We start from the raw sequence: 25,560 nt of genomic DNA, 5'->3' as shown, positions 1-25,560 counted from the left end.
CAAGGTTGAAGAATGGGTGACAGCATAAGCTTTTCTCTGTCCCCATCTGGTGGTGGTGAAGGTGGGAGCAGAACCCATTTGTCTGCACTTATTTAGTGGAAGGAAGATTTCTTGATTAAAGTTAATTTGTTTCATCATAATAAATTAGAGATACCAGAAGATGCCATTCATTTGGATTATTTACACCTTATTACATTTTCATATATACAGAGCAAAGATTCACACATGGTTTAAAAATAACACTTCCACCAACATCTAGGTATATAATCTCATTCTCTTCATGAAAAAGGAGGATACAGGGAGGACCCAAATTTGCAACTATTATTTTATAGTCTGGACTAGTCTGTCATCCTGGAGATGTTTAGGAAGATACAGTGAACTTGTTTTAGATACAGAAATTGGATCCTTTACGGGTTCTTTTACTAGGGTGTGCTAGCCGATTTAGCTCATGCTGATTTAGCGTGCGCTAAACGCTAACGCGTCCATAGACTATAATGGATGCATTAGCGTTTAGCATGCGCTAAACTGGCTAGCGCACCTTAGTAAAAGGACTAGTAAATGTTTTTATTTTAAAAGTGCTATTTATTAAATGCACAACAAGAAATTGCAAGACAGTGCAAAAGCAACACAGAAGAGCAGAAACAGCTTTCATAATTTGGCAAGGAATACAAATGCTCCAGTGTTCTAAAAGTTTCCCTGCAAATAGGTCTTGCAATATGAAAAGTGTTAGGTATATTTTCTTTAAACCTATCTTTTTGTGTGATGCAGTTGTTCAGTCTATGCCGTCTTTCCTTCTATGCCATCTGCTTAATTCTCAGAGGTGTGACTATCACTACTCATTTTATATGAGGAAAATAATTGGTGCCATTTATAGAAAATTTAACACATTTGTACAAAGTCAGTTGCAGTTGTCTGATTTAACAAGAAATGGAAGGCCAGACTATTTAAAGCAGGTATCCCATGGCCACAAAGCAGTCTGCCTTTCAGAATTTTAAAAATGAATATACATAAGATAAAATTGCAAGCACCGGCTCCATTTTATTCAAATGTACCTCATGCATTCTCTTTGCGGAAATCCTAAAAAGAATATTAATCATGGTTCTCAGGCTATGAAGAAATCGGGATTCTTAATTTAAAGCATAATCAATCTTTTGAACAGAGAAATAAAAAGTAAAAATAATACCTGGCATGTCAGTATAAATCTTATTTATAGTCCAAATTAAAATCCAAGCCAGCCATAATACATTGTTTGCACTATCTTTCAAAAGATGGATTCCTCTACACCAGGGATCTCAAAGTCCCTCCTTGAGGGCCGCAATCCAGTCAGGTTTTCAGGATTTCCCCAATGAATATGCATTGAAAACAGTGCATGCACATAGATCTCATGCATATTCATTGGGGAAATCCTGAAAACCTGACTGGATTGCGGCCCTCAAGGAGGGACTTTGAGACTCCTGTTCTACACACAGAAATAGTTTCATCATTCATTTGGAAAGTACACTGCTAAGGAAATGTTTGTAAAGCCTTTAGCATAAAGAAAGATTAGGTTCTTACCTTGATAATCTTCCTTCTTGTAGATGTATCTAGTAGTTCTGAACAGTAGGGTTTTGTCCCTGAAGCTGATCCTGCCACCTGGCCGCTCACTCACATCTGAGACAGCCAGAAAATGCTCTTATTCTCACTATATACCTAGATTATGGCATATCATCCCCCCATCTAGTAGATCACTAGTCAGTCTTTGGAACTTTAGGAAAGCCATGAAAATCTTCCTCTTTACAAACCTAGCTCCTTAACGGCCCGCATCTATACCCTTGATGGATGATCTCAAAGATACCACCTAATTACACCAAATAGAATCTCACTAAAACTCACATGCCACCGCAAATAAAACCAGAATTACTACCACATTCTCCAACAACAAAGATGCTCCCAGCTATTATACCTCTGTCATATCTACACTGAAAATGTTGCAATTTAATCCACCCTATGTCCACTAAGTCTGTATTTTTAAATCTGCATGTTATGCCTACACTATAAATGCTGTAATCTAAACTCCGTTTGTCTATACTGTAAATGCTATAAAGTACATATTCCTCAACAAAGTTTGTCCTACCCATACTATTAATGTACTCTTGTAACCCGTTCTGGGCTCCTTTGGGAGGACCGGCTAAATAAATGACTACATAAATAAATAAATAAAAGTTGCTGCAGAAGGATGTCACACATCTTTCAACTCTGCCTCCTTCCCAGAGGGCTATGCCATGCTCCCTTAGTTTGTTCCAAAGCAGTGCAGAATACACTTAAGAGGAACACATAAGAAGGAGGGGTACGGAGAATATCCCTAACAGTCCAATTCTGTTCTGCTTTGTAACAAGTATAACAAACAGAGTTAACAAAAATTAAAATAGAAATGGTATGCAACCAGCACTAACATTCTTGGAGCTCAGAGCTATTCGCATAACCATTTATCAGGCAAAAATACTTTTTTTTTTAGATTCATCCTAGTTAAGTGGCAGAAGCATTCTCCAGTATCAACACACACACACTAACTCTTAGACAGAAAGCAGGCTCAAAACAATGACAGGGTGGGGTCTTAGAACTACTAGACATATCTACAAGAAAGATTATAAGACATCTCCCTTCCACAAAAAATCTGCAATACAAACATGTTTTCCACTCCATGCTCACCTTTCTAGGTGTAAAAACTTAGAATGACCAGGACGGAACCTAACTACACCATATTCCGGAAGAAACTGAAAACTCATCTATTTGACACCTAATCACCTGCATCCTCTTCTCCCCCCTCCTACCCTCCTCTTCTTTTCTCCCACCCCTCCTCCATCTTCTCCTTACTCATTCCCCTCTTTAAGTCGCCTTGAGCCTACCTAGGTATGAGCGATGCAGAAATAGAAGATTAGATTAGATTATTGGGGCAAGAACCTAGGTCCAGATGCACTAAAATCAGCAATCGTTGTTAAACCTGTTTTAACAGCTTTGACCCAATGCAGCAAAACGGCTCACCGCCTGGTTTTCCGCACGATCATGCCACGATCTGACTATGAAAATAAGCTGATTAATATTAAAATGCCATGTAAACTAGTAGAGTGATTGATGCTCTAACATGGCTTCCCGATGTACTAAAAAAGTGATTATTTTTAGTGGTCAAAAAAAAAAAAAAAAAAAGACTGGTCAAGACCAGTCACTTACCTGTGTGACCTTTTTTATTTTGAATGGCCACAGATGCTGTGCATATTACATATGCACAATATCTGCCCTATTAGAAAAAAAAAAAGAAAAAAAAGGCAGACTTCCCCTATCCCTTCAATTGCTTTTACCAATGTCTGTTTTTTCATTCCCTCTGTGAGAAATTTCCTAACCCCTATTTGTCCCATTTGTCTGTTGTTTTTTATTAGATTGTAAGCTCTATTGAGCAGGGATTTTGTCTTTTACATGTTTAATGTACAGCGCTGTGTACATCTGGCAGTGCTATAGAAATGATAAGTAGTAGTAGTAGTAGTAGTAGGTGAATGGAAAAGATATGGTAGCCTGTTAGATAGCTGTGCTTAGGTCAGAGATCCAGCTCAAAGCAGGCTTGAACTCTCCATGCTTGGGGTTTTTTTCCCTCTCAGATTTAGTAATCCATAGTGATTTTTTTACCTGTTGCAGCTGACACTGCGGATGCTGTTAGTACTGTGTTTATTTCATATTACCAACTACTGACCGTTCTTCCTCCCTGGGAGAGAGGCTAATCACAAACATGGACTCACTCTAATCCGACTCAAAGCAACTATAAGTGATAATTTTTTTACTTTGCCATCAACTGTATTAAATAAAAATGAGATTAAGGATTGGAGACTACTCTTTGGTATAAGCAGCCCCAGGTTTAACTCTCTGAACATACCAAGTACAGGAACACTGGGTAGAAGTCAGAACAGTGATCTTAGGAAAATTTCCACTCTTCCAGACCCAAATTCCCTTATAGTTTTCAGTAATCTTCCAGCATTTCCCTTTGAAGACTGACAGTGGTCGGATGGAACCCCAACTGTATAGAAATGGCCTTGAAGCCTAGACCAAATAGATGACCACAAACTTGTTTTTTCACAGGTCCTAAGAAATTTTCTAAGACAAAGATCAAACTCAAATCTTGTAGGTATTTATATATAAACATTTTTAGCTCTGGCACTTTAAACGGAGCAAATGTTTTTCACGGAACATTATAATTGAAATTATAAAACTGCAAAACCAACAAAAAATTAACCCCTTCTTCTACGAAACTGCGCTAGCAGTTTCTAGTACGGGGAACTGCGCTGAATGGTCCGCACTGCTCCTGATGCTCATAGGAACTCAATGAGCATCGGGAGCAGCGCAGGCCATTCAGCGTGGCTCTCTGCGCTAAAATCTGCTAGCGCGGTTTTGTAGAAGAGGGGGTAAATTTGAGATTTATTACGTTCTTTAAGCTCTGAACAGGTAATTGTAACAACAGTGAAACCAAAGTAGATAGAATAGAATTGCTATCAATGTGATGGATGTGCTTGTTTTTGAGTGCAAATTAACTCAAAACATGGCTCAACAGTCGACAAGCAAACATGTAGTGGTTTCAAGGCATATTCTCAAAGCAAGAGGCTAGTATTTGAAAGATAAGCCTTCTATGAAACCATCTATCCAACCCTCTCTTGAAGACACACCAAACCAGTTGAGTTTTCAGGATTAGTACAATAAATGCGAATGAGAGAAATTTTAATTTACTGGAAAGTAGCTGTAAATCTCTCACATCCAGAAAACAGGCAGATTGGGTATGCCTCCTGGTTGATGCAATTCTCGTTATTTTGATTTAAGTTCTGTGAGAGCTGAAAATCAAATTTCACAAAGATAAAATGGTAACAAAGCCTTGATTGCTTTGTTGCTCAAGTTAGGATAACTACTGCATAAAAAATAAAATTAGTTGCCATTAGTTTTCAAGGACCAATCACATCAAAGAATGATGGTTGTGCACACAGATGCTCATCACATTGATAAGGCTTTTGTGTACATGACGTACATGTTATCTTATCTGGTGTATACTCATGAAGGGAATTTTTAAAAATAAAGTAAAATTCTGGAATTTCTTGTGGCATACCCGGAATCTCTTCAGGGCACACCACTGTACTGTGGAACACAGTTTGAGAGATACTGCTTTAAAAAGTAAAACATGGTTGACTAAAAGCTGTGACTTGAACTATTTGAAAGAAAATCAAATTGTTGAGCCTTCCAAAAATTCTAAGAGTTCGGGAGGTAGGGGAAGGGCAGGGCTCTAGATGTTTTGAACTTGCTGCTCTGACTTCAGCTCTATCCATGGTCACCTACACAGGAGTCTGTCTTCTCCCCCAGCCGAGAGAGGCTCACTGAAGAGCAGGAAAGAAATTGTATGTAAATGTACTGATACCACTGAAATTCCATGTTCCATCACTGACTACCATATTTTAGCAGTTGTGAAAAGGCAAATCAGTGTTTCATTTTTCAGTCATTATGGCTAACAAGAAGCAGCCAATGCACATGACAACCATTACAAATGCATATGAAGAACTGTTATTGCAGAGAAAACATAATGGGAACCTACTAAGAAAAAAGCCTATGCTTCTAGAAACAAAGGGAATGATTTAAAAAATTATATCAGGTTCACTTACCTCCATGAAGCAGAGCTGCTCGGCAGTTGGAGGAGACAGCGGCCTTAGCATCAGCCTCAGACAGTCCAAATAATAATCCTCTGCACCAGATTTATTAAAGGATTTTTAAATCATTAAACTGAGGGTGGGGTGGGGGAGAGAGAGGAGGTCAGATGATATTTAGGGGAAATTCAAAGGGTGCTAATGATTTAACGCATGCTAACTGCTAAAGATGCCCATAGGAATATAATGGGTGTCTTTAGCGGTTAGTGTGCACTTACACATTGATCTTTTGATGAATTCCCCCCCATAGCTTTCAATCAGTACAATCTTCCCCAGATCCAACTGTAATGTTATATGTTAATGTACCGTATTTTCATGCTCTCACCTTGATTAATACGCATTTGAATACTGGTTATTCATTATGCATCCAAGTTCTGCAATCTGGCTATTAATACGTTGATGTTTTGGAAAATGCGACTAGTCTGTTTATTGCTTGAATTTTTGATGCTTGTTTTCTTTACTTATGCAATCTTTTGCCACTTTCTGTGAATGCTAAATAATTTATCCTCCTGAAATCTAGTATTAAGGGCCAGTGATTTAGTGGGAGAAAAAGGCTGATCACACATTATCCCTGTTTATGTCATGAAGCTGTCTATCTTGGCTTCCAACCTATGAGTCTCATAGCTACTAATAAATAAATATTACTTTCACATAAGGGTATAATTTTGTTTTTATATATATGATTGTGTACTTGAGTGGTTGGCTAATTCTTTCCTTTAAATTTATGGCATTCTTTTCTACATTCATTTTAGTATTTTATGATTGTAAGCCACACTGACCTTTAGCGCGCTGTGGGATATTATAAACATAAAAAATTATCTTAGGATGACAATTTTCTAATTTAGTGGTGCACACTAGACAATAAACCAAAATTTATTTGTGGAAGTCATCTATAGCACTGTTTCTCAACTTCTTCAAGCCACGTTCCCCTAAGTCTAACAAATATCAACCGAATACTCCCACCCAATCTCCGCCCCAGATGACGCCCCAATAATAGTACAAATTCATTTTTTAATATACAAACAATACTGTATAATCTTATTAACAATACATAATGGTAACCATAAAATTAAACTACATTTCAAAAACAGTTATATTTCACTCCCATAAACTGTCTGACCTCTTGTCAGCTGGTGTGTTCTTACTGAGGGCCCGTTTACTGCCGCTGTTAATGCACCAAAGCCCATTCAATTCCTATTGGCTTCAGTGCATTTACTGTGGCTTTGTAAAAGGGGCACTGAGTAAAAAATGAACAATGAGACAGATGGGGCCCATTTTATAAAAACAGGAGAAAAGAAAAGAAAATTATTCTCTGGTAATCATAGTGACTAGTCAGATTCCTTTTTTCATTTTGTCAGAGAAATAAAAGATAGCTTGATTGGTCACTATGGGCTAGTCTCTCACACACATCCCACTGCCCTCAGCCACTCTGCCCTTCTCTCTCATATAACACACTCCCCCCACCAACCAGGACCAGCAGCACCTCTCCCCTGATGGCCACCAAATGAGGCATTTATTTATTCATTCAATTTTCTATACCGTTCTCCCAGGGGAGCTCAGAATGGTTTACATTTATTTATTCAGGTACTCAAGCATTTTTCTCTGTCTGTCCCAACGGGCTCACAATCTATCTAATGTACCTGGAGCAATGGGGTTTGTTTGTTTTTTTTAAACTCTTATTCCCATGGTCCAATATCTCCTCCCCCACCCCTTCCTGTGGTCTGGTATCCTCTCCTTCCCACATTCTGGCATATGTCTCCTCTGTCTTTCCCTTCCATTCTCTCTCCTACCCTCCCCCTTTCAGTGGTCTGGCATCTCCCCTCCCTTCCTGCTTTCTGGCCCCCTCCCAGTCCAATATTTCTCCCCCTTTTCTCTCCACCAGCCCAACACCTGACGCTTCCTGTCCTCCGGACCTCATTCCCTTTCCCAACCAACATCTCTCTCTCTCTGTCCCTCCATGAATCCAACTTTTCTTCCTTTCACCTCCAACTCCATTGGCAAAGTCTCACTCTCACTGTTCTTCTCTCATTCCCTCCCTTGCTGCAAAGAGAAATCGAGAATGCCCATTTCTCCTTCTATCACCCCTCTCGAGCACCATGCCACATCTTTCTCTCTATCACTATGTCCAACATTCTTCCTCCTTGCATCCCTTCAATCTGTCCCTCTGTTCCCTCTCCACCACCATATCTAACATTTCTCCTCATTCTTCTCTTCCCCATGAATCTTTACCTCAATCAGCTCTCTATGCCAAACAATTTTTCTTTCTTCCTTTCCCCATGTGCACCATCTCTTTTCCTCTCACTCACACACTCATGCCCAACAATTCTCCCTTTCTATTCCCTCCCTCCTATGTCCCAAGTTAGTGCCCTCTTCCTTCCTCCCTTCTATGTTTCATGTTCATACCCCCTCCCTTCCTTCTGTGTTCTGAGTTCATGCCCCCCATCCCTGACTTCCAGCCTGTCCCAAATTGTACCCTTTCTATATCCCAACACACTCCTCCCCCTCCTTTCTCCCAGATCATGTCTCCTCGCTCCCTTGCTTGCTCGTTCCATGGCCGCGCTCGCTTCCTTCAGGGCCATCCTGCTGAACTGCTCCTTATGCCTTCAGCGTCACTTGTTGCAGGGACGCGCAGGCAGTGGCTCTTACATGTTGCTGACCCACAAGCCTTCCCTCTGACATCAGCTCTGATGTTGGAGAGAAGGTTTCTGGGTCAGCAACATGCAGCGTGAAAGTCGCTGACACGGCCCTGCAACAAGTGCTGCAGAAGGCAGGAAGAAAGAGCCCACCTGGAAGGAGATAACTGGGATCCCCCGCTGACCTGGAAGGCTTCTCTCCGACGTCAGTTCTGACATCGGAGGGAAGCCTTCTGGGTTGCCTTCGGTGGAGGGCATGGGATCTCCGGCAGTGGCTTTGTAGGGGGCGGGCGGGCAGGCAATAAGGAGGGCATGAGATCCTTGGCGGCGGCCATTAAGGAGGAAGGGGCGGGAGACCCGTGCAGTGCTGTGTACCCCCAACAAACAGCTCGCACACCTCTAAAGGGTAAACGTACCACGTGTTCAGAAAACAGTGTTTCTATAGCATGAATCACTACCCTGCAATATAATTACAAAGTTTAAACAATCAGAAACTTTCATACTGTCTAGGTGCAGCACTTTTACAGTCATGCTTTTCACTTTGTTTTTGCCATTCTGTTCACCTTACCAGTTCATTTAAATTTGGAGTCTTATTTACTGTTTCACAATAGTTAAGAAAAGGATACAATGCTGCCACATCATAAGGTCCTCTCAGTTCCAAGGGCTATACACACAAAAAATAAATTTAAAAAAGCAAGATTAAAAGATACTGAATGAAGAAAAGAATTAATCATTCCTAAATAACTGTAGTGCTGAAAATACAAAACCAATATAGAAACTAACAGTACAAATGCATCTTACGATTCTGACATGACCTCTAGCTCAGACAATGTGTCTAGGTGGCAAACACCATTCTTATCCAAGAGTGCAGAAGAAAGTTTGGTGCTGATCTTTTGGTTAGCAGGAATCTAGCTTTCTTCTCCAGAATCGTATGCATCACCTCTCTGACATGCCCAACTCCCACTGGCCCCATCAGAAACAACACTTGAACTTATCTCTCTGGCATTAGTGCTTGAGCCTTAAGACCAAAATATGTTTTTACACATTTTCAGAAAGTGGAGATGTATTTATTCATGCTGTCATTCAGTTTAGTTATATGAGGTTCAGCGTGTTAATTCTAAACTATTTGTTTTGACTTTTAAAATTTTCCATGATCCTGCATCTGCACCCAGATATTTAAGGAAGCTTATGCTAGGAGTGGAAGAGTGGCCTAATGATTAGCGCAATGCACTGAGATCCTGGCTGGATTACTGCAATTCAGTGTATTTGGGTCTTTCAAAGGTTAGTCTGCAGAGACTTCAATTAATACAGAACACTGGAGCTAAACTTATCTTTGGTAAGAGTAAATTTGATCACGTAACCCCTCTGCTCAAGGAATTACATTGGCTTCCAGTGGATCTTAGAATTCAATTTAACTGCATTTGTATTCATTTAAGATCCTATTTGGCATTTTTGCCACTTTGATTCCTTTAGACTGGAATGTTCATAGATCTCATCTTGCCAGAAGTTCTCAAAAATTAAAACTTACATTTCCCTCTCTCAGTGGTAAAAACAGAACCTTTAAGAGATTTAGTTATTCTTTTGCTTTTAAATTAACCGCATTCTGGAATGCTTTATTGCTTTCATTAAGAAGTTTAGGTTCTTTTGCTTTATTCCGGAAAGTTCTGAAAACTTTTTTGTTTGCTGAACATTTTGGAAATTAACTATTTCAGTCTACTTTTTCTTGTCAAATTTATGTATTATGTTTTACATTATTGGTAAACTGAGTCAAGCTCCTCTTGGTTGATGACTCGGTCTATAAATCTAAGTTTTAGTTTAGTTTAGTTTCCTTCTGTGGCTCATTGTGATTCTGGCCAGGTCACTTAATTCTCTATTGCCTTAGGTATAAAACTTATATTGTTTTATGGAGAAATTACCTCCATATAATAATGTAAACTGGTAGGTCATAACTCAGTCATTTGAACACCTAGCCAGTCAAGTTTTCAAGATATCCATAACAAATAGGCATGGCACAGATTAGCATTCAGTAGAGGTAACGCATACAAATTTATCTCATACATATTCATTGTGGGTATCCTGAATATGTGACTGGATTGAGAACCTCCGATTTAAAATATCACCATCATCATCCTCACATCCAGATACTAGATGCTTTCTTATCAAGGGACAATGATTTCAAGGTATACAGGCAATCCCCGGGTTAAGAATAAGTTCCATTTTTTTAAACCGTTGAATTTGTATGTAACTCAGATCCTGTACAGTACACAGTCTATAAAAGCATTAAACATTAAAAAACTAGTCCTCAAAATAAAGTACTGTAGTTTAAATAGAAAGAAAAGATAGGAGGTTTACATTTATTTTTGTTCTTCATCAGTCTCACTGTTCCCTCTCCCTCTCATCTTTCTCTTCCCCATGCATCTGTACCTCATGCCTTTCCCACCATGTCCAATATTTCTTTCTCCCACCCCCTATTCCCAACAATTCACCTACTTTCTTCATTTCCCCATGTGCACCATCTCTTTCCCTCTCACTCAGACATCCATGCCCAACAATTCTAACTTTCTATTCCCTCCCCACCTCAGTATCTCTTTCCCTCACTGCCTCCATCCTATGTCCCATGTTCATGCTCCCTCCCTCTTTTCTTCCATTCTTTGTCCGAAGTTTGTACCCCCTCCCTTCCTTCTGTGTCCCAATGTGATCCTGCTTCTCCCTTCCTATGCCAACGCAGTCCCTCTTCCTCCCTTCCTGACTCAACGTGACCCTCTTCCTCCCTTCCAGGTCCCAATGCACCCTTCATCGTCTCCCTCTGTTCTTTATCCCAAATTCATGCCTCCTGCATTTGCCTCCTGTGGCTGGCTCCCTCCTCCAGTCACACTTCTCTTGGCAAAGCCGCAAGCAGTTGCTTCTGCACATGATCCGCTGGATTTTGCAAAGTTGCGATCGGCGGCTCCTGCACGCGGTCCACTGACCTGGAATCCTTCCCTGTGACATCTGGATCAGAGGGAAGGCTTCCGGGTCAGCGAGCCGCATGCACGAGCTGCTGATCGCGGCTTTATGAAGACCAGAGGACCCGCATGCAGGAGCCACCGCTCACGGCTTTGCCAAGAGAAGTGCGGCTAGGAAGAGGGAGCCGTCCACAGGAGGTAAACACCCGCGGGAGGCACGAATTTGGGACATGGAGCGCCGATGAGGTGTGCATTGGGACACAGAAGGGTAGAGGAGGGTCGCGTTTGGACAGGAAGGGAGAAAGAAAGGACGCGTTGGCACAGGAAGGGAGAGGCAGTACCCCGGTTCGTAAGTACAAGTTTGACGTAAGTCGAGCGTTCTTAAACCGTGAACTGCCTGTATCCTCATAACAAGAGGCTATTATTTGAAAGATAAGCCTTCTATGCAATGTTCTCCAATACCATCTCGTGAAGGCACTCCAAACCATTTTGGGTTTTCTGGATTTGTACAACAAATACAAATCAGAGCGATTTTAATTCACTAGAAAGTACCTGTATATCTCTCACAGGTTATCTATTAAAGATTTCTGGAAAAATAGGCAGATTGGGTGTGCCTCCTGGACACAGCTCCAGGATCTATGGGCAATTTATCTACAAACTCATTTTGAATGACAGATTAGGTTCCTACCTCGATAATCTGGGTTCTGTTAGGACACACAGGAATCTGTACTTAAGTTCTTGATTCCCACTTCCTGCAAAACTGCAGAAGGGTATCACTTTAAGAACTTGAACTTTTCCATTTCTGCAGTGGAGAACAGCTCCCTCCTTAGCTGACACCAAAGCAATCAAACTCCACTGAAAAATAAGGAGGAGAGGCACGGGGATCTTCCTTGGCTACAAACATATTCTGCTCTGCTCTGAAACTTAGGAAACAGAACAATGATCAATAAGCAATTAACAAACAAACAGTGGACAATAAATCAGTCACATGAGTAATTAAGAGACAATCTGCAAACCCCCTGTTCCTGTAATAACATCTCTGCTTAATCATAGATAGAGAAGAAGAGGTCCCAAGATGGACACCAACAATGTCTGAGTCAGAAATCAGGCAAATCACAAAAATTCTGTACAGGAAGGGCAGTACAGATGCCTGTGTATTTTAACAGAACCAAGATTATTGATGCAAGAGCCTAATCTGTTGTTCTGTTGCGGATACACAGGACTCCATACTTAAGCTGACATACCAAAGAAATGCCATACGTCTAAGGAGGGACAGATGAGCCTGCCCGCAGAACTGAGGACACAAAGGTGGCATTCTCTTGAGCTGTCACATCTACTCTATAAAAGTGTGATGCAAACTTTTTAAACTATGGCACACTAATCTCAGGGCTGCGGCTGGAGGGCACCCAGAAATGCATGAGCGTCAACGTGATGAAGTCACATGCTTGTGCGGATGTCCTTCAGCCGCAGCCTTGAGCCTCCTATTACCACTGGTGGGGAGTGTGAAAGGCACATCCTGTACGCAGTCAGTCGATGCCTCTCCTCCTCACCATCATCTTGAGGCACACTTAGAATCTGACGGGGCACACAGTTTGCGATACATTGCAATAGAACTAAATAAAGATATGAAGAGTAGCCCAAGTAGCTGATCTACAGATTTCATCAGGCAAAACAGCCTAGGACTTCACCCAGGAGGTCACTACACCTCTTGTGGAATGTACTGCGAGAGAAATAGGAGGCTGTTTCCTGCAGAAAATGTAGGAAGAAGAAATCACCAAGTGGATCCATCTGGCAATGGAAGCTTTGGAGGAAGGACTACCCCATCTCAAGTGACTAGTCAGCACAAAAAAGATGATCAGAAAGTGTGGAGTCATTAGTCCTCTCCAGTTAGATGAGTAGGGCCCTGTGCACACCAAGCTTGAGCAAAAGCCTTTCCTTTATGGCAAAACCTGTAGGCTGAAAGGCAGGCAGATGAAGTTCCTGATTGACATAGAAGGTGGAAACTACCTTTGGAAGAAAGAAAGGAACTGTGTGCAGGTCAAAGCACACCTTCTGAGTTCGCTTGCAGATGGAAAAACTGAGGAAGGAGCATAAGGGGAGGAGTTTGTTCTTAAAGTGATACCCTTCTGCATTTTGTGGGAAGTGGGAATCAACAGCTTAACTATGGACTCCTCTGTATCCACAACAGAATGTAAATTAGAATCATTAACCTAACAAAGGTTTACTAACACCCACATAAAAGCTTACAAATGTGCTTCTTCTGCCTACATTTCTATAAGGAATACATTTAATACTGAAATAAAATAAATCTCACTTACCCTTTCGGCAGAACTTGATATAATTACATTCTGAAAAAGAGGGAATGCGTGTAATTGACACTCCTGTTGAAACCAAGGTACATACACAAGTCATCAGCAAGATTTTATGTATACTGAGGTAAAGATTCAGCGGGATTTAACCACTTAGGAAAGCTCCTGGCTGGTTAAATCCCACTAGTTGGCTCTGCCACTGGTATTCAGAAATACTTAACCTGAAAGTGCTGATGAAAATCAACGCAGGCTACAGCAGCACTATCTGGTTATTTCGGGGCAGTCCAGGACTGGCTAGTGATGATTTTCATTACCTGGATAAAATTAGTCTCTCTGGAAATTTACTAACTTTATGCTGAAAATTCTACTAAACTCAAATTCAGAAGCAAAAAAAGTAGGTGGCAACATGGACACATTTTGGGTGGGGGGGGGGGGGTAAAAGGTTTATTTATCTGTTGAGATTTATTTAAGAAGAGAATCACCAAAGGTGGTGTATAGCAAGTTATGATTGTAACACTAAGGGCTTCTTTTATCAAGCCACGCTAGCGGGGTTAGTGCGCTAACCCCCGCGGTCGGCTAAAAAACTAATGCCTGCTCAATGCAGGCGTTAGTGGCTAGTGCAGCAGGTGGTTTAATGTGCGGTATTATGCGCGTTAAACCCCTACCGCAGCTTGATAAAAGGACCCCTAATTTTCAGTACTAGGCTCATAAATCTAGGCAAATGATGGTCAGGCCTATATTTATAAGCATAACTTTTAATCTCCTAAAATTGAGCTGAATGTTCAGCCAAAAATTTAGGCTCATAAGAACAGCTGGAAATTGGGCACAATTGTAGAAGCTCATCTTGTTGTTGAATATTGAATCAAAATGTTAATAAAACTTGAAACTCTAAAGTCCTTTATGAGTATACAAGAAAATCATCTGTATTAGTTCCAAGTCACTTAGGAAAAAAGATTGGACTTAGCACTTATCTGTATAAAAACTTTGATCAGGTTCTTTGTTTAAATGTCAAATATATTTTGTGGTCCATTAGCCTATATTTATTTGTACATAAAGAAATATCCTGTGTTTACAATTAATCAAATTCCTCTTAAATTTACTATACGTAGTAGGAATCAGACAACAGGAAAACAGGAGTTGGAGACTTGAATACATCTGTTTTTTCATTGAACCCATCCTCCTATTTAATTATTATTCTCCTTTTCATATATGTTCCCCAGATTACAGATTTAATACACTTGATATACAGCTAATATACAAAAGCAATCAAAGTGGTTTATAATAGCAATTTAAAAAAAAACAACATTTCAGAAAGAACTACAAATTTAATAGGAAAGATCCCCACCCAAGATTTCTTAAAACATACATTAAAACATACACTCAAATTTAATGAACTAGAAAACGCCGACAGAAATAAATACGTTTTAAGTTGTTTATGAGAATGAATGGAATGTTCCTCCTGTAAATTAAATATACAGGAAGTGAATTCCAAGCAACGGAGCTTTAAATGTGCAGACTTAGGTTCAAGAATAACAAGAAGACGCAAAGTTCTACAAGGAACATAAGGAGGAACCAATTTATTCAGTGGTACTGTCTCTATGGAATACAAGATTTTATGAACAAATAACAAAATCTTCAACTGTATCCTAAAATGTATAGGAATCCAGTGATAAGATATAAATAATGGTGTTACATGATGATACCTTCCAACAAAGCCCAATAGCTTTACAGCAGAATTATGTAGAGTTTGTAGTTTCCGCAAATCAATAGAAGATAAACCTACCAAAGGGACATTTGCATAATCTAGACGCATTGTAAAGAGTGAATATCCCAAAGTTAAAAATGCCTGCTGAGTAGGTAAATCCTCTAAAACAGCGAAATTTATGTAATTACATATATCCTCAAGATAGCGTTACTCCCTGCCTTGACTTACTGGACAAGATACTCTTGTTTGAGCTTCTTCGTACAATATGACTTTTCTCCTCTTGTGTTTAATGATATTTTCTCTGCTTTTTGCTCTTCCACTTGTTCAAAAAGTATAAACAATCTACCTAATCCCCCTCTCCACTTCTCCGTCCAGACTCTGCTCACTCCCTGGCACCATACCCTTATCATGAGCCCCATACTGTTTTATCTCGATGCTCCAAATATCTCTAAGACTATTTTTTGGCTTCCAAAGCTTTGTAAAAGGAACCCTAAGCAATTTCTTAAATAAATGAGGCTTCAGTGTTTTATGCAAAAGAAGAAAGGCTGTTTGTGACCAAATGTCATATGGAAAGGTCATTCCAGATAGAACAGTTGTCTCAAACTCAAATCCTTATCAGGGCCACATTTGGATTTATAGGTACTTGGAGGGCCCCAGAAAAAATAGTTAATGTCTTATTAAAGAAATGACAATTTTGCATGAGGTAAAACTCTTTATAATTTATAAATCTTCCTCTCCCCCCCCCGAAAGCCCTTCTTTGCAGCATCCTCCAGCTTCTCTACCCCGGCCTCTTGGTCTTAGTTTTAGCTAATTACCACAATCTGCAGAGAGGATCGCCGGTGTTGTAGCATTCCTTGCAGGCTGCCATTGATCTCCACAGCACGTTCCCTCTGCCGCGGTCCCGCCCCTCCTCTGACATCAGGGGCAGGATCGCAGCAGAGGGAACATGCTGCTGAGGACAATGGCAGCCTGCAAGGATCGCTATAGCATTGGCAATCCTCTCTGCAGGCAGCGGTAATTATCTGAAGGTAAGAGGGGAAGCTGGAGGATGCTACAAAGAGCGGACAGCACTAGTACAGACCGCGGGCCGCAAAATAGTACCTGGCGGGCCGCGAGTTTGAGACCACTGAGATAGAAGCTGCTTACAAACTAACATAGTAGATGACGGTAGATAAGGAGCTGTATGGTCTATCCAGTCTGCACAATAAGATAAAACTCAGAGCAAAAGGTATGATATGATCCTACATATGCTTACTTGATCTTGATTTGTCCTTGATATTTCCAGGGCACAGATCTTAGAAATATGCCAGGTAATGGCTTTGCTTCTCCATTGCTGGAGTTGCCATCTAATCACCACTTTAGTTCTTTGGTTTCATTCTTTCCATACAGGATTCTTTTGTATTTATCCCACGCATTTTTATATTCCATTACCATTTTATTTTTTATCTCTACCACCTCCTGCGAGAGGACATTTGCTTTGTAAGCAAAGACTGTCCTATCATTATTTAAGATTTTATTCCTTAAACCTCAGAGAAGTGTAGTATGAAATGGCAGGTGTGTTGTGTTCAGCTGGAATAATTATTAAATGAAATAATTAAAATGAATCTTGAACATGCAAAACCCTTATGAAATCTGAACAAGAAATCTAAACCGAGAACCACAAAATACAAAGTACCCCAAGGTGCGCTTGTATCCCCACTTCTATTAACCTATATTCTAGTCACTTCTAACACCTGTGCCTACTAACCAATTCTTCTACCGCTCACTGCAGATATGTTAATCGTGACACTACGGTTTCATTTTCTTAGATTCTGCAAAGCATTCATTTCATAGTCACATTCTCTATAAGCTGTAAGTTATTGATTCTATAGCTTTGTGTTTTGATCCTGTAGCGTGTTATTGACTCTGTATGATACATATCTCTGTTCCTGAAAACTTTGTATGTATCCTTGTAACCCATTCTAGGGTCCTGGGGAGGACGGGTTATAAAAATGAATAAATAAATAAATGCCAGTGGACTGGGTTTATGCAGCTAGTCAAAAGTTCAAAGAAGCGTGGGATGAACACAAAGGATCTAGAATCAGAAAATAAGATTAAATATTGAACTAAGGCTAGTACTGGGCAGACTTGCACGGTCTGTGTCTGTATATGGCCGTTTGGTGGAGGATGGGCTGGGGAGGGCTTCAATGGCTGGGAGGGTGTAGATGGGCTAGAGTAAGTCTTAACAGAGATTTCGGCAGTTGAAACCCAAGCACAGTACAGGGTAAAGCTTTGGATTCTTGCCCAGAAATAGCTAAGAAGAAAAAATTAAAAAATTTAAATTGAATCAGGTTGGGCAGACTGGATGGACCATTCGGGTCTTTATCTGCCGTCATCTACTATGTTACTATGTATGCGCATTCTATTTAAGATACTCAAGTGCTTCCTTATTTCCTTGTCTTTTCTTTTACAAGCAAAATCGGCACAGACATTTTTTTCAGGCAAAAGCATCCTTTCAGTGGACAGTCAAAGAATATTATTCTCAACGATCTTCCCTTGAAAACATTACCGTATTTTCTCGCATATAACGCGCGCGTTATACGTGGTTTTTACGTACCGCGCATACCCTTGCATGTTATACGCGTGAGCGCATTGTACAAATTTTTTTTTACATAGTTCCCCCCCCCCGAAGTCTGATTCACCCCCCCCCCCGCAGGACCGCTCGCACCCCCACCCCGAAGGACCGCTCGCATGCACCCGCACCCCCCCCCCGAAGGACCGCTCGCACGCACTCCCACTCGCACCCGCCCCCCCACCCTGAAGGACCGCTCGCACCCCCACAGCCTCCCGCCCCCCCATCATTTAGAAGCTCCTATCGGTGTCCTGCTGCTTCCTCTTGGCGGTCCCGACACCCGACACGATCGGGGCAAGAGAGAGCTCAAGCCCTCTTGCCCCAGCCAACCGCGGCACCCCCGACACGATCTGGGCAAGAGGGAGCTCAAGCCCTCTTGCCCCCCCGACTCCCCGACACGATCGGGGCAAAAGGGAGCCCAAGCCCTCTTGCCCCGCCAACTCCCCAACTCCCGACAATATCGGGCCAGGAGGGAGCCCAAGTCCTCCTGGCCCTGGCGACCCCCCCGCTAGTTGTTCGGGCCAGGAGGGAGCCCAAACCCTCCTGGCCACGGCGACCCCCCTACCCCCACTCAGCACTACATTACGGGCAGGAGGGATCCCAGGCCCTCCTGCCCTCGACGCAAACCCCCCTCCCCCCCAACGACCGCCCCCCCCAAGAACCTCCGACCGCCCCCCCAGCCGACCCGCGACCCCCCTGGCTGACCCCCACGACACCCCCACTCCCCTTCCCCGTACCTTTGTGTAGTTGGCCGGACAGACGGGAGTCAAACTCGCCTGTCCGGCAGGCAGCCAACGACGGAATGAGGCTGAATTGGCCCATCCGTCCCAAAGCTCCGCCTACTGGTGGGGCCTAAGGCACCTGGGCCAATCAGAATAGGCCCGGGAGCCTTAGGTCCCACCTGGGGGCGGGGCCTGAGGCACATGGGCCCAACCCGACCATGTGCCCAAGGTCCCGCCCCCAGGAGAGACCTAAGGCTCCTGGGCCTATTCTGATTGGCCCAGGCGCCTTAGGCCCCACCAGTAGGCGGAGCTTTGGGACGGATGGGCCAATCCGGCCTCATTCCGTCGTTGGCTGCCTGCCGGACAGGCGGGTTTGGCTCACGTCTGTCCGGCCAACTACACAAAGGTACGGGGAAGGGGGGTGGGGGTGTCGTGGGGGTCGGCCAGGGGGGTCGCGGGTCGGCTGGGGGGGGCGGTCGTTGGGGGGAGGGGGGTTTGCGTCGAGGGCAGGAGGGCCTGGGATCCCTCCTGCCCGTAATGTAGTGCGGGGTGGGGGTAGGAGGTCGCCGTGGCCAGGAGGGTTTGGGCTCCCTCCTGGCCCGAACAACTAGCGGGGGGGGGGGTCGCCAGGGCCAGGAGGACTTGGGCTCCCTCCTGGCCCGATATTGTCGGAGAGTTGGGGAGTCGGCGGGGCAAGAGGGCTTGGGCTCCCTTTTGCCCCGATCGTGTCGGGGAGTCGGGGTTGGTTGGGGCAAGAGGGCTTGAGCTCCCTCTTGCCCCGATCGTGTCGGGGGTGCCGCGGTTGACTGGGGCAAGAGGGCTTAAGCTCCCTCTTGCCCGATCGTGTCGGGGGTGCCGCGGTTGGCTGGGGCAAGAGGGCTTGAGCTCCCTCTTGCCCCGATGGTGTCGGGGAGTCGGGACCGCCAAGAGGAAGCAGCAGGACACCGGTAGGAGCTTCTACATGATGGGGGGGTCGGGAGGCTGTGGGGGTGCGAGCGGTCCTTCAGGGTGGGGGTGCGGGTGGGAGTGCGTGTGAGCGGTCCTTCGGGGTGGGGGTGCGGGTGCGTGCGAGCGGTCCTTCGGGGTGGGGGTGCGAGCGGTCCTGCGGGGGGGGGGGTGAATCGGACGTGGGGGGGGATCAGGCTTTCAGGGTGGGGACAGGACTTCAAGGGGGAGAGGAGAGTCGGGGCGGGCGAAAGGAGAGTCGGGGTGGCCAGAGGAGAGTCGCGGCAGGCGAAAGGAGAGTCGGGCAGCATGCGCGGTATATGGGTGTGCACGGTATATAAAAATTTCTGTATATAAATTTGTGTTTTTCGTGTGCTATACCCGTGTGCGTGTTTTACACGGGTGCGCGTTATCTACGTGAAAATACGGTACTCCAAAAGAGAAAGCATGACCTTTGAAAAAGACAGCTTTCATAATACCCTTGCAAGTTCAGAAGACACACAGGATATTTTCCGCATTTCTTGTATAAGACTCATACACTCTAGATCAGGGGTTCTCAACCCTGTTCTGGGGGACTCCCAGCCAGTCAGGTTTTCAGGACACCCCTAATGAATATGCAAGAGACATATTTGCATGCCTGTCTCCTCCAATCTATGCAAATCTCTCTCATGCATATTCATTAGGGATACCCTGAAAATCTGACTGGCTGCGGGTTCCCTCCCGGACAGGGTTGAGAACCTCTGCCCTAGATGCTCTTAACATAAATTTCCTCATTAAGATTCCAAGACCAGTTTTAAGACACTCCGAAAGCCTACCTTTCCTTTACATATTTGCATTAGACTGAGTGCATTTGAAATTGTGTATCTTCGCATTGTGGAGTCTTTGATTGCAGGAGTGTATACTAGTTCAAAGAAAACACCTCTTTCTATTGCCTGCAGATGAAACAAAAAAATAAAAATTACAAAATAAACTATAAAAAGTGCCTATGGCAGGCATTGCATATTAAGGTTACTGGTCGGATATTGTTCCCATCCCTTATTTAAGGCCACTTTTACAAAGCTGCAGTAGCGATTCTCCCACAGCAACTGCACAGAAGCCCAAAGGACCTGAATGGGCTTTGGTGCATTTGTCTCAGGGGTATTGCTACCACAGCTTTATAAAAGAGGACCTTAGTTTCAAAATACTGACAGAAATACCAACAGTCTGGTGTGTAGGGAATTTGGAACTATCTGGTCCAAAGTCAGTTTGAGGTCCCAGGACAGGGTCTCCTAGAACCTTGAGTCATAGACCAAGGGCCTCAAGTCATGGAGGACTTCATGTCTCTTTTGTGGCTGATTTGTTTACCTTCCAAGATAAAGTAAAGTTTTAGGGCTCCTTTTACAAAGGTGTGTTAGGGCCTTAATGTGCGGAATAGCGCACGCTAAAATGCCGTGCGCGCTAGCCGCTACCGCCTCCTTTTAAGCAGGTGGTAATTTTTCAGCTAGCGCGCGCTAATCTTGTGCGTGCGCTAAAAACGCTAGCACACCTTAGTAAAAGGAGCCCTCAATTTTTCATTGTCACTGGTGGTAGGTTACGTAAAGATTCAGTGTTATTAAGGAAATAAAAAGCTTTGTTAAACTAAGCATAGTTTGAGCCTCAGAAGTAAATCTGCACACAGCTCATCACCATGCATTTTTCATGTTAATTGCGCTGCGATAAGTGTGGTACACTATTTCCTGAATAGCAGATTTTCTTGTGCTTGTATGCTAAAATCACTTGCCAAGTGGAAAGTAACATTTGCCCCCCCCCCTTTAAAAAACAGCACTAAACCACAACTACTGTACTAAGCTTATTGCAATTTATTACATCAGCCTATTAAAAAGTGGAAGAAAATAAAATTAGCAGTTTTTTTGCAGTAACTGTTATATAACATTTTTATTGAATTTTACTGAAAAGCAATCATTTCACTTATCACCCAAAGTATAGAACAGTCCTCAGGAACCAATTCAGTATTCTATTAATTTTAAAAATAATTATTCTAACTAAAAGAAAACCTAACAGACTACAGTGCTGCTCCGCAAATTCGCGGTCCCAGTCATTCGTGGTATTTTCTGACCGCGAACCACCGACCAGGAGAGTACAGCTAAAGAGGCAGGAGAGGGCAGCTGGAGCGCCGGCGAGTGAAGGAAATCACTCGCTGTATGTTCCAACTGCCTCTTCCTGTACTAAAGTCGGGCCTCACCAATCAGGAGCTGGTTTGACACGTAGCTCCTGATTGGTAAGGCCCGACTTTAGTGCAGGAGGAGGCGGTCGGAGCATACAGAGAGTGATTTCCTTCACTCGCCGGTGCTCTGGCTGCTCTCTCCTGCTTCTCCCACTGCTCTCTCTAGTCTCTCCAATGAAAAACCGTATTCGCAGTTTTTCAAGATTCACGGGGGTTCCTGGAACGGAACCCCATGAATATCAGAGGAGTACTATATTACATAAAGCTTAAACCAAGCACCTTTATTAATATAAAATTTCTATCTTGCCTGATACCCTGCCATAGCTCAATATTACTCAACATTATATATTTTAAAACTATGTGTTCTGGACTGAAAACTTTCCAGCCACAGTGGACTAGTGTTTTAATGCTCAAGTCATGTTCCAGCAACAGCTACATCATTTTATTCAAACATGCCATCCAGATGATGAACAAAATGCATCCAACGTAATACTCTTTAATACTCATACATACAAGAGGGTTCAGGGTCTGGTGAAAAATAAAACAAATGGAAAAGCTGCATAACCACCCTACCTCAAAAATAAATAAAAACAAACTGTCAAGACTGCATGATTTACCACATTGATGGGTGGCCTTCGAAAGTAGAAAGGCTGTTTTTCTGTGACATTGATACATATGAGGTCCACATCTAAACTGGTGCATGCAGCCTAAAAATCACAAAACAGAGAGACAGATTACGTTAATCCCACATTCTTACTATTTACATATATTCTTGATAGGTATCGAAATCTAGAGGTGATTTCTAAGAAAGCTGGAATATTGATTTGCATAATATATTTAAAGTTTCTATATATGCTGACATTCGCAAAATAAGGAATTCAGATGAAAGCTAAAAATTATGCCTGGATTTTATATAAAATGCTACATGCATAGCCATATCTGTTAGTCACCGAGTATGTCACAAGATCTAGCAAAAAGTCAAAACACAAAGAACTTTCGGTTGCGGTGTTCACACTGGTGTTAGCCCGGAAGGAGTCTTGCCTCGTTTTACAAATTTTAAACATTTTAACCACTCTCAATTCATGATATAATTCGTGAGGAAGGAGTGTTTCTCCGAAACACGGACCGTGTTGGGTCCGTGCTCCATGTATAAGAGAGTCACTTCTTTGTATTACAATTTTTTATTTCATTTTTTCTTTAGTTTTTTAATAAACATTCCTGAACCTTGTACATTCCATTCTGCAGTCTTTTTTTTTGTTCTTTGTGTCCACCTTTTACTGCAGACCGGTTAGAATTCTCTTTGTTTTGCTTTGGAAAAAGTCAAAACACTACATTTGGTAGAAGAGAATTCTAAACTTGTATACAAATTCAATTGATGATCTTTCTTATTTCCTGAATCTAATTCATTAGATGTGGCTACCCTATATTTATTATTTGCTTAAACAACAACCTCTTTGGGCAGAAATTGTTAGTACTGGCAGGCAATACCGTCTTCAGATAACAAGGCCTGAGAGAAAGCTATGTGACCCCAGAGAAATGAACAGAACATATCCTGCCCACGTGAATTTAAAATTTGACAGCAGTGCAAGGTTAAAGGGAGTTGTTAATAAAGTGTGATAAATTACCAGACGCCACAGGGGCCTTCCTTCTTGCCAAGTCAACATAAGCTCTGCCGGTCTCGATCCCACCCCCCTCTGAAGTTACTTCCTGATTTTGAGGGGTGGGATCGAGACCGTCAGAGTCTATAGCAAAATGGCAAGAAGGAAGGCCCCTGCAGCGTCTGGCTTCATCATTGCCAGCCGATTTAGCGGGACTAGGACCGGGACCGAAAGCAGGGCTGATTGCAATCCAGATGTGCCACTGACTTCTCCCCCCCTCCTCCCGGTGGCTGGCAAACAGCATGGATGACCACTTTAGCCGGTGGCAGGCAGAATTAGCTGCCTGTCTAGCATGTTGGGCCTTCTCCAGACCCGCAACGCCATTCCCCACTGCCAGAGCCCCAGGTAGGTAGTGTTGGAAGATGCAAAGGAAAAAGGTGATGGGAAGAGATCTTGGATGATAGTCTTGCAGATGATAGTCAGTTAATAGTCCTGGTAGGGACAGAAGCAAATGAGACTGTTAACTTTAAATAACTGCTTAGCCTCTGTAGCAAAATGACTTGGAGCAAACTGGCTAGTACTTATGCACAAAGAGGGCTTTTGTACTGGCTCAGTGGATTGGTCCCTAATGGAACTTGAGACATCCAAATCAGAATGGTTCAATTCCAAATTGCATGTCTTTTCTAAAATGCCGCTCTAAGTCATAAGAACATAAGAATAGCCTTACTGGGTCAGACCAATGGTCCATCAAGCCCAGTAGCCCGTTCTCACAGTGGCCAATCCAGGTCACTAGTATCAACTTCATCTGGAGTATTGCGTTTAATTCTGGTCTCCTTGTCTCAAGAAAGATATAGTGGCGCAGGAAAAGGTTCAAAGAAGAACGACCAAGATGATAAAGGGGATGGAACTCTTCTCGTATGAGGAAAGACTAAGAAGGTTAGGGCTCTTCAGCTTGGAAAAGAGACGGCTGAGGGGAGATATGATTGAAGTTTACAAAATCAGTGGAGTAGAACGGGTACAAGTCTTTTGACTATTTTTTTTAAAAACTCATTCTTAAATAAATATGGTATTAAAATAAGACATCAAAATCACAACTAAACTATTTTTGGCAACTGTCTCTGCATAAACATATTTTACTGGATTACTGGAACAAAATTTCAAAGCCAATTAATAGGTGAGAAGCTTGAGAAATACCTCAGTGTGTCAAAAATGTATGCAGGGCTTGACATTGCTGCCTTGAGCCTTATTCAAGGAGGAGAAATTTTCACTATTCTGTATCTAAAAAGGCTCTTTGTCTCAGACTGTACATGAATGCTGCACTTGAAACCACAGAACATAGAAACATTTTCCCATTTAAAATCATTCTGTATTTAAAAAAGGGCAGTTCTGTCAAGTGTCTCCTAGTTTTATTTGAAAAGATGAATATCTGTTCTTTACAGTAATCATCTATTCCACCACACATGATTTCCTCTCTTATATCTACATTCAAACATCTCTTCCCCCAAATATAATGGCCCTAAACCCACTTAATCTGTCATTAAACAGCTGTTCTATTCTCTATAGTTTTTGTTACATCTCTCTCTACTTTTTCCAGAGCTGGGGTGAACAAAATGGATACAATGCTTCAGGTTCATCATACTATAAAGCTATATAATGCATTATGATATTCTCTTTATTTCTGAATAATTCCTAAATATTATTTTTTCTGTGGCTGGCAGCCTGAGCTTGGCAACTGCTGGAGTGAGCACAGATGCTTCTGTGAAGGAAAAAGTAATACCACCTCAAAGCTGGCATTATTTTTCCACATATAATGCATCTTGTGAAGTTCATTAAAAGCTATGGTATTCTATTTACTTAATAACAAGGTTCTCTGCTCGCATGTACATGCTTTACTGGCCTTGAAACTGAAGCAACCTCCCAGTATGGGCCAGAGAATTAAAAAAACAAAACAAAAAAACAGATCATAAACACAAATGGGGTTTAAACCATGTTACAAAAGCTGTATACTCGTATGCATATCAGCGCATTTATAGGGAGGGAGGAAAAAAGAACAAAAATTGCATCATTACCAATCTTTGACTAATTTAATATCTTTGTATGATTTGGACATATTCAAGGGAAAAAAAATCCAGTCTTTCATAGAGTATCTAAATATCACAGGTCATTTTCTTTTTAAACATCAAT

At 42.4% G+C, this 25,560-nt stretch overlaps 1 protein-coding gene across 6 annotated transcripts in view; it reads right to left on the bottom strand.

Annotated features, from left to right (window-relative positions):
• RPP30 (ribonuclease P/MRP subunit p30) overlaps positions 1 to 25,560 on the bottom strand; it is a 63,025-nt gene that overhangs the window by 6,195 nt on the left and 31,270 nt on the right. The window contains exons 6-11 of one of the 6 annotated variants that reach the window (XR_004539177.1): positions 22,396 to 22,485; positions 20,391 to 20,507; positions 13,602 to 13,664; positions 8,965 to 9,002; positions 5,664 to 5,743; positions 3,902 to 4,065 (exon numbers count right to left, since the gene is read on the bottom strand). Coding sequence is in view for 5 of the 6 variants with exons in the window: in XM_033941503.1 (XP_033797394.1) it covers positions 3,902 to 4,065; positions 8,907 to 9,002; positions 13,602 to 13,664; positions 20,391 to 20,507; positions 22,396 to 22,485 (530 nt within the window). In the remaining variant the exon portion in view is untranslated. Of the gene's footprint in view, positions 1 to 3,901; positions 4,066 to 5,663; positions 5,744 to 8,906; positions 9,003 to 13,601; positions 13,665 to 20,390; positions 20,508 to 22,395; positions 22,486 to 25,560 lie in introns of all 6 variants that reach the window. The other 5 variants (XM_033941502.1, XM_033941503.1, XM_033941504.1 and 2 more) reach the window with 5 other exon arrangements.

Source organism: Geotrypetes seraphini, chromosome 4 (assembly GCF_902459505.1).
Source record: "Geotrypetes seraphini chromosome 4, aGeoSer1.1, whole genome shotgun sequence".
Taxonomy (NCBI): Eukaryota; Metazoa; Chordata; class Amphibia; order Gymnophiona; family Dermophiidae; genus Geotrypetes; species Geotrypetes seraphini.
Note: the sequence above shows the minus strand (reverse complement) of the source record. Positions and strands in the feature narration are given on the sequence as shown.